The sequence below is a fragment of the Brachyistius frenatus genome, unplaced genomic scaffold (assembly GCF_029030835.1).
Source record: "Brachyistius frenatus isolate BFR_SWC_R1_liver_20210118 unplaced genomic scaffold, ASM2903083v1 Contig_450, whole genome shotgun sequence".
Lineage (NCBI taxonomy): Eukaryota > Metazoa > Chordata > Actinopteri > Embiotocidae > Brachyistius > Brachyistius frenatus.
This window is the reverse complement of record NW_027211049.1, coordinates 115,040-124,468: the sequence shown is the minus strand read 5'-3', so window position 1 is coordinate 124,468 and position 9,429 is coordinate 115,040. Positions and strand designations below refer to the sequence as shown.

The 9,429-nt window shown below is 44.2% G+C and overlaps 2 protein-coding genes across 2 annotated transcripts; one reads left to right on the top strand and one right to left on the bottom strand.

Moving 5' to 3' along the window:
- On the top strand, window positions 1–1,053 carry LOC138637265 (gap junction delta-2 protein-like). Its single transcript, XM_069725804.1, has one exon. The coding sequence runs from the start codon at window positions 1–3 to the stop codon at window positions 1,051–1,053; it is 1,053 nt and encodes a 350-aa protein (XP_069581905.1).
- A 4,700-nt stretch (window positions 1,054–5,753) lies between these two features.
- On the bottom strand, window positions 5,754–8,764 carry mrps23 (mitochondrial ribosomal protein S23). The gene is made up of 5 exons (XM_069725806.1): window positions 8,568–8,764; window positions 7,329–7,508; window positions 6,776–6,853; window positions 6,579–6,702; window positions 5,754–6,040 (listed from the first exon to the last, which is right to left on the bottom strand). Exons 1-5 carry the CDS (start codon window positions 8,609–8,611, stop codon window positions 5,927–5,929), a joined length of 540 nt encoding a protein of 179 aa, XP_069581907.1. The 5' UTR covers window positions 8,612–8,764; the 3' UTR covers window positions 5,754–5,926.
- Window positions 8,765–9,429: the final 665 nt, after the last annotated feature.

Here is a 9,429-nt window from a genome sequence, read left to right as displayed (position 1 = left end):
ATGGGTGACTGGTCCATCCTGGGTCGGTTCCTGTCTGAGGTCCAGAACCACTCCACCGTGATCAGGAAGATCTGGCTGACGATGCTGCTGATCTTCCGGATCCTGTTGGTGGCGCTGGTGGGCGACACCGTGTACAGCGACGAACAGTCCAAGTTCACCTGCAACACACGGCAGCCGGGATGCAACAACGTGTGCTACGACACCTTCGCCCCCGTGTCTCATCTGCGGTTCTGGGTGTTCCAGATTGTTCTGGTCTCCACGCCGTCCATCTTCTACATCGTGTTCGTGCTGCATAAGATCGCCAAGGAGGAGAAGCCGGAGGGCCGCAGGCTGCAGCAGGTTCGCCAGAGGCCTGTCAGACAGAGAAGTGGGCACATGGACCCGAGAGTGCCCCCCTCCCCCCTCCACTACCAGGACGAGAGGGGGGGCGTCCGGTTCCTGGAGGAGGAGTTGGGAGCGGTGGGGAAGGATCCCACCCAGCAGTCCAACGAGGTTCTGCTCATCTACATCCTCCACGTGTTACTGCGCTCCATCACGGAGATCACCTTCCTGGTGGGCCAGTACTTCCTGTTTGGGTTCGAGGTGCCGCACCTTTACCGCTGTGAGACGTACCCCTGCCCCACCCGCACCGACTGCTTCGTGTCCCGGGCCACTGAGAAGACCATCTTCCTCAACTTCATGTTCAGCATCAGTCTGGGTTGCTTCGTGCTCAACATGGCCGAGCTGCACTACCTGGGCTGGGTCTACATCTTCCGCGTGCTCTGCACCGCCTGCTCCGCCTGCTGCAGTCCGGACCGGGAGGCGCTCCACCCGTCCTCCACCCACAACCCCCTGCTGCTGCAGCTCAGACACTCTCTGAGCGGCCAGCTGGTCCTACAGAACCCGGCGGCCGCCGACAAGCCTGCCGGGCTGCCGCCGTCTCCGGCCATCTCCTTCCAGACGGACTCCGGCGCGGTGTGCTCGTCTCCGAGGAGTCCGGACGGCCGAGAACACGTCCGGATGAAACTGGCCAACATGGTGCGACTTGGTCGGACCAAGAAGTCGCGGCTGTGAGAGAGACGCCGGTTCTGTTTCTGTCTCTGTGCTGACTGGCTGAAACAGAACTTACTGATCCGAACCGAGGCATACCGAGTCTCCAGCTCCAAACGCAGAGCAGCTGGAGACACCAGACGGACACCTGGAGGAGCTCACGTCCACAGGAGGATAGGGACACCGTGGAGGTGAGGACAACACTGTCCTGAACCCACACTGGGCAGCAGGGGTCAGAGGTCAGAGGTCAGATAGTCTGAGCTCTTTGTTGTTTTTACAGAACTGTTTCTGTCACAAACAGCTGACTGCAACAGTCTGGAGGACAACGATTGTAACATCAACATCACTATCATAATCAATAAATACTGATAATGAAACTAAGGTGACTATGAAGACATGAATATCATGTGACTTCTCTCATGGACTTTAAAATGGGAAGTTTCTGTAATCAACCAATGATGCTCACAGGCATGTAATAATAATAATAATAATATTAATATTAATATTAATAACAACAATAATGCTTCTTCCAAGTCATTAAAATAAGTCTGAGTTAGGTTTTTTTGGGGCTTTTATGACATGCACATAATCACTAATAATACAATGCATGTTAAATATATCAGCTAATATTTGTTATTAATAAGTCAGGAACATATTTTTACATCATTATGATAGTTTTATAAATATGTTCAGACATTTCGTCTAGAGTGGTTGGAGTAGCAGAGTTACAGTCGATGAAGGTACTTTCAAGTACTTCCGGCTAATTTCAGGTACTTTCAAGTACTTTAAATACTTTCAGTATACTTTCAGGTACATTCAGGTACTTTCAGGTATTTTCAAGTACTTTCATAATACTTTCAGATACTTTCAGCTGCTTTCAGCTACTTTCAGATAGTTTAAGTACATTCAGTATACTTTCAAGTACTTTGGCTACTTTCGGGTACTTTTGGCTACTTTCACGTACCTTAAATACTTTCAGTATACTTTCAAGTACTTCAACTACTTTTAGGTACTTTCAGGTATTTTCAGGTACTTTCAAGTACTTTCAGTATACTTTCAAGTACTTTCGGCTACTTTTGACTATTTTCAGGTACATTCGGGTACTTTCAGATACCTTAAATACTTTCAGCATACTTTCAGGTACTTCAGGTACATCAGGTACTTTCAGGAATTTTCAGGTACTTCAGGTACATCAGGTACTTTCAGGAATTTTCAGGTACTAACCCACATTTAGTGTAGAGTGAGTTACAGTCGGAGAAGATACTTTCAGGTACTTCCGGCTAATTGCAGGTACTTTCAAGTACTTTAAGTACTTTCAGTATACTTTCAGATACTTTCAGGTACTTTCAGTATACTTCCAAGTACTCTAAGCTAATTTCAGGTACTTCCAGATACTATAAATACTTTCAGTATACCTTCAGGTACTTTCAGGTATTTTTAGGTATTTTCAGGAACTTTCAGTATTATTTCAGGTGCTTTCAGGTATTTTAATAATACTTTCAGATACTTTCAGTATACTTTCAGCTAATTACAGGTACTTTCAGGTATTTTCAGAACTTTCAGTATTCTTTCAGGTGCTTTCAGGTATTTTAATAATACTTTCAGTATACTTTTGTCTGCTTTCAGGTACTTTCAGTATACTTTCTGCTGCTTTCTGGTACTTTCAGTTCCTTTCAGCTAGTTTAAGTACTTTCAAGTACTTTTGGCTACTTTCAGGTACCTTAAATACTTTCAGTATACTTTCAAGTACTTCAACTACTTTTAGGTACTTTCAGCTAGTTTAAATACTTTCAGTATACTTTCAGGTACTTCAGGTACTTTCAGGTATTTTCAGGTACTTTCAAGTACTTTCAGTATACTTTTAGCTACTTTCAGCTACTTTCAGTTAGTTTAAGTACTTTCAGTATACTTTCAAGTACTTTCAAGTACTTAGGCTACTTTCGGGTACTTTCAGTTCCTTTCAGCTAGCTAGCTAGATAGCTAGATAGCTAGATAGGTAGTTACTTTATTAATCCCCAAGGGGAAATTTCTTCGCTACAGCAGCATTTATAGATACAGGAAATAAATAAAATAACAGTAAAATATATTAAATATAAAAATGCACAGTATATACAATAAAATAGAATTAAATAAAATAGAATAATTAAATTAAACAACAGTCCAAAGTTTTTTTTTTTTTTTAATATTTAAACAACCAAGAAAAATAGACAAGTGTTATTGTTGTGTGATGGATTTTGTCAGAGGTGAGTTATTGTACAGTCTTATTGCAGTGGACAGGAATGATCTCCTGTATCAGGAATGATCTCCTATATCTGGAATGATCTCCTGTATCTGGAATGATCTCCTGTATCTGGAATGATCTCCTGTATCTGGAATGATCTCCTGCATCAGGAATGATCTCCTGTATCTGTCCTTGTGACAGCAGCTGGAGGAGTCTTTCGGAGAACGTCCTCCTCTGTCCCTACAGCAGGTGGTGGAGAGGGTGGTCAGGATCATCCAATATGGATAATAGTTTCCTCAGCATCCTCCTCTCCACCACCTTTTCCAGACTGTCCAGTTTACAGCCGATGATGGAGCCGGCCTTCTTAACCAGTTTGTTAAGTCTGTTGGTGTCACCGGCTCCAATGCTGCTCCCCCCCTCCCACCTCTCCCCCCCAGCAGACCCCAGCGAAGTACAATGCACTGGCCACAACAGACTGGTAGAACATCTCCAACATCTCGCTGCACACATTGAAGGATCGAAGTTTCCTCAAGAAAAAGAGTCGACTCATCACCTTCTTGTAGACAGCATTGATGTTGGTCTTCCAGTTCAGTCTGTTGTCATGGAGACACCAGGTACCTGTACTCCTCAACCATGTCCACCTCCTCTCCCAGAACTCTCAGCGGTTGTGGAGCCGTCCTCTTCCTCCTGAAGTCGACCACCATCTCTCTGGTCTTGGCCACGTTCAGGAGGAGGTGATTTCTTCCCGCCCACTCCACAAAGTCCTCCACTACTGCCCTGTACTCCTCCTCCCGTCCATCCCTTATACACTGTCCACTGACTCCTCCTCCCGTCCATCCCTTATACACCGTCCACTGACTCCTCCTCCCGTCCATCCCTTATACACCGTCCACTGACTCCTCCCGTCCATCCCTTATACACCGTCCACTGACTCCTCCCGTCCATCCCTTATACACCGTCCATTCTGTTATGTCAGGATGATGTGGTTATAGAATATGATGTGGTTCAAAAAGATGATGTGGTTCTGTTGGCATGATGTGGTTCAAGAGGATGATGTGGTTCTAGAAGAGGATGTGGTTCTGTTAGGATGACGTAGTTCTCGAAGATAACATGGTTCAAGAGGAAGATGTGGTTCTAGAAGAGGATGTAGTTCTGTTAGGATGATGTAGTTCTCGAAGATAACATGTTTCTATGAGGATGATGTGGTTCTAGAAGATGATGTGGTTCTAGGAGATGGTGTGGTTCTGTAAGGGTAATGTGGTTCTAGAAGATGGTGCAGTTCTAGAGGATGATGTGGTTCTGTGAGGATTATATGGTTGTAGAAAATGATGTGGTTCGAAAAGATGTGGTTCTGTTAGGATGATGTAGTTCTCGAAGATAACATGGTTCTATGAGGATGATGTGGTTCTAGAAGTTGATGTGGTTCTAGGAGATGGTGTCGTTCTGTGAGGATAACGTGGTTCTAGAAGATGATGCAGTTCTAGAGGATGATGTGGTTTTAGAAGATGATGTAGTTCTCTGAGGATGATGTGGTTTTAGAGAATGATGTGGTTCCGGAAGAGGATGTGGTTCTAGATTATGTGGTTCTAGAAGATGATTCTGTTATGTAAAGATGATGTAGTTCTAGAATATGATTTGATGCTAGATGTGTGGTTCTTTGAGGATGATGTGGTTGTAGAAAATGATGTGGTTGTAGAAGATGATGTGGTTCTAGGTGATGTGGTTCTAGAAGAGGATGTGGGTCTTGAAGATGATGTGGTTCTGTGGGGATGATGTGGTTCTAGAAGGTCTCTGGAGAAGGATGATGTGGTTCTAGAAGATGATGTCATTATGTGAGGATGATGTGGTTGTAGAAGATGTGTGATTCTTTGAGGATGATGTGGTTCTGTGAAGATGAAGTGGTTCGAGAAGATGATGTGGTTCTGTAAGGATGATGTGGTTCCAGAAGAGGATTTGTTTCTAAAAGATGATTCTGTTATCAGGATGATGTGTATCTAGAATATGACGTGGTTCGAGAAGATGATATGGTTCTGTTGGCATGATGTGGTTTTAAAAAAGGATGTGGTTCTGCGAGGATGATGTGGTTCCAGAAGATCTCTGTGAGGATGATGTTGTTCTGTGAGGATGATGTGGTTCTAGATCTCGGAGATCAGTTGGTTTTCGGTCATGAAGAAGTTTGTAAGAATTTTATATTCTATTATTTATTTTTCAGGAAGGTAAAGAAGCTTCAGAAGATCTAATATGATGTGTGATGCAGTATTCTGAATCAGCTGCAGGACATTGTGATAAAAAGGAACTACATGAGTCCAGATGAGTTTATCATCATCTCTCCCTCAGGACAGGATCTCTATGGTAACATGATGCAGGTGAAAGGAGGCGGTCCTACAGATCGGTGTTAAGTGTCCTTCAGCTGCAGAGGACGCCTGTATTTTTATCAAAATGATGAAATGGGATGGTTCTGGACTCTGATGGGACCCGTAGAACAATAAGGCCAAACATACTGTTGTTTAAATTATAATATGAACTTTATTTCAGTCCTTTGATCCTGAATGACAACATCCTGCTGATGGTGCAATGCATTGTGGGATCCCTTTAGTGAAACATGAGCCTGACTCTGTGGTTGAAACCAGTCCGTGTCCACAGACATCCATCAGGAGGGAGACATTTTTAACATGTCTATGATGCATGTGTCTGCTCTGTGGTCTCCTTTGGGTCAGAACCACCCGACTGCTGCTCCGCCAACATGTCCATCAGTTTGAGCTCCAGAACCGGGTCCCTGGCCTCCGTCACCTGCAGGACGACAGCAGCACTGTGATCAGCTGATCAGGGAGGTTCACCTCGATGACATCATTCAGCTCAGTTTACCTGGAAGTCTTCATCATCCTCATTCTGAAATATTCACATCATCATCATCATCGTACCCGAGAGGAAGGCTCCACCAGAGCAGCCAATCACTGAGTGGGATCACATGATTGAGTGTTGATGTGTTTCCTTCAGTCACTCAGCTGTCTACCTTTCCACTGTTTAATTATAGAGCAGTTCTCCTCTATTGATTTATCCATCAGTGAATCTGTGATTGACCTTGTGGTCTGTTGAAGACAGACGTGAATGTTCATTTATCCGGATTAACTACACCTGTCTTGAACCAGCTGCACCTGATCATCCAGAGTACCGCATGAATCCAGGATGCTCTGACTGGATCGGTCAAACCCAGTTTACTCTGTTTTACTGGATGGATTCATTCTACGTTAGTGACACAGGTCACGAGTCAAAGATAGACTGACTGTTTGGGTCAGATGTCGTCATAGTAACCCAGCAGGACTCCTACCTGAGGAGCTCCTCTCCTCCTCAGGATGACTCCCTCTGACAGCAGAGCCTTCCCCGTCTCCTCCAACAGAACCGAGTCGTCCAGCTCGCCGCGGCTCTTTAACTCCGAGAACTTCTCCACGAACCTGAGAGAGAAACATGTTCTGTAGTGGAGACACGACTCACATCCTCCTTCCTGTTATTCATCACCAAACGTACCTCTGGCAGGTGGACGTGAAGTTGGACTTGGACAGATCCAGAAGTCGCCCAGCGTTCCCATACTGCTCATAGAAGCTCCTGAGAGAAGGAAGTTAGTCTTACACACGACACCAGCAGCAGACACACTTTATTCGAACAATCCAGATGAGTACAAAGTAAGTTTTTCCTTCCTGTTGGTTTCCCGGGTGAAAGAGAACCTCTGCCCAGGTGAAGGAGAACCTCCGCCCGGGTGAAGGAGAACCTCCGCCCGGGTGAAGGAGAACCCCTGCCCAGGTGAAGCAGAATCTACACCCAGGAGAACCTCCGCCCGGGTGAAAGAGAACCTCCGCCCGGGTGAAGGAGAACCTCCGCCCAGGTGAAAAATAATCTCTGACCAGGTGAAGGAGAACCTCCACCAGCACTGTGATCTCTGAAAGAACATATTAGTATGATGACAGCAGCAGTAAATGATGCACTAAAATAAATGTCACTAAGAAACAACAACACATGACCAGAAGAACATACCTGATCCATGTGTTGTTGGCATGATATTTACATGCGACATGTGACTTACGCTCTGACTTCATCCTCTCTGTAAAAGACCTCAGGAACCGTGTCCTGTGTGCTGGTACCGGTTCTGAACGGTGGCGTCACATGAAGCGGGTCCCTGTTCGGAGGAAAAGCCTCGTACACGTCATACCAGACGGGTTTGTGTGATGGCTTCACGACTCCGGAGCGCATCAGATCTCGAACCCTGCAGGTCATGAGGTCACACAGGGAGTGATGTCACAGTCTATGGGTCAGTACCATATATACATTTATATACGGTCTATGGGTCAGTACCATATATACATTTATATACGGTCTATGGGTCAGTACCATATATACATTTACATACGTCTATGGGTCAGTACCATATATACATTTATATACGGTCTATGGGTCAGTACCATATATACATTTATATACGGTCTATGGGTCAGTACCATATATACATTTACATACGGTCTATGGGTCAGTACCATATATACATTTATATACGGTCTATGGGTCAGTACCATATATACATTTACATACGGTCTATGGGTCAGTACCATATATACATTTACATACGTCTATGGGTCAGTACCATATATACATTTATATACGGTCTATGGGTCAGTACCATATATACATTTATATACGGTCTATGGGTCAGTACCATATATACATTTACATACGGTCTATGGGTCAGTACCATATATACATTTATATACGGTCTATGGGTCAGTACCATATATACATTTACATAAGGTCTATGGGTCAGTACCATATATACATTTACATACGTCTATGGGTCAGTACCATATATACATTTATATACGGTCTATGGGTCAGTACTATATATACATTTACATACGGTCTATGGGTCAGTACCATATATACATTTATATACGGTCTATGGGTCAGTACCATATATACATTTATATACGTCTATGGGTCAGTACCATATATACATTTACATACGGTCTATGGGTCAGTACCATATATACATTTACATACGGTCTATGGGTCAGTACCATATATACATTTACATACGGTCTATGGGTCAGTGTTCCGACTGAGCCTCCGACGAGCTGAACGGCAGCTAATAAAACTGCCAAACATTCAACGAGGTTCTAAATTCACTTGTGAATGAACCCGGTTTGGACTCTGTGAAACCCGAACACAACTAGAACTTTACACTCTTAACAGAAATGTGATGTCTTCTGAGGACAATGACGGTACCGACACACAGCTGCCCGGTTAGCTTCACAACCACCACCGACCTTACCGAGAGAACACGGTTCCGAACCGCTCCAGTCTGCTCCCCGCCATTTCCCCTTTTCGTCGCCAGATGCAGCAGTATGATGAGAATATGTTCTGCTAACAAGGAGCTCCGGTCAGCGGACCATCGACAGCAAAACTCCGTTCAAAGCCGCCGTACACTTACAGTACGGGTGCTCAGAGTAGACAAAATGGACGAGTTGACTGGAAACGTGCGGTAAACCAACTTCTGCTTCATGTTTTAATGGCGGGTGGATAACAACGTAAAGGCGCTTTACCGCCACCAGCCGGCGCGGAGTGTACCGGTTCACTTCAGCTCCTCTTCAGGTTCTCTTCAGGTCATGCTGCAGATGTTAACACACATCAGTATCCGCCTCCAGTCTACATTTGAATACTGCAGATGTTAACTGTGTCTTTATAGCATCTGATCTGCTGTCTGGACTTTCAACTGATGAATGATGAACAGGAAACTGGATATGACTGCGGCTATTATATTATATAATATTATCCATCCATCCATCCATTATATATACCTGCTATATCCTGAACAGGGTCACAGGGGGCGGAGCCTATCCCAGCTCACTTTGGGCGAAGGCAGGGTTCACCTGGACAGGTGGTCAGTCCATCACGGGGCCACATATAATATAATATTATATTATATTAAATATTAGTGTGCATACTTTCTTTGTTTGTTTCTTTGTTTGTTTGTTTCTTTCATTCTTTCTTTTTTCTTTCATTCTTTCTTTCTTTCTTCCTTTCTTTCTTTCTTCCTTCCTTCTTTTCTTTCTTTCTTTCTTTCTTTCTTTCTTTCTTTCTTTCTTTCTTTCTTTCTTTCTTTCTTTCTCTCTCTTTTTTCTTTTTTTCTTTCT

Excerpts from the sequence above, each read along its gene's own strand:
- mrps23 (XM_069725806.1), bottom strand. The coding sequence starts at position 8,611 with ATGGCGGGGAGCAGACTGGAGCGGTTCGGAACCGTGTTCTCTCG. Across the intron at positions 7,509-8,567 it reads TTCGGAACCGTGTTCTCTCG|GGTTCGAGATCTGATGCGCT; the intron begins GTAAGGTCGGTG and ends CATGACCTGCAG. Across the intron at positions 6,703-6,775 it reads TTCACGTCCACCTGCCAGAG|GTTCGTGGAGAAGTTCTCGG; the intron begins GTACGTTTGGTG and ends TTTCTCTCTCAG.
- LOC138637265 (XM_069725804.1), top strand. The coding sequence starts at position 1 with ATGGGTGACTGGTCCATCCTGGGTCGGTTCCTGTCTGAGGTCCAGAAC.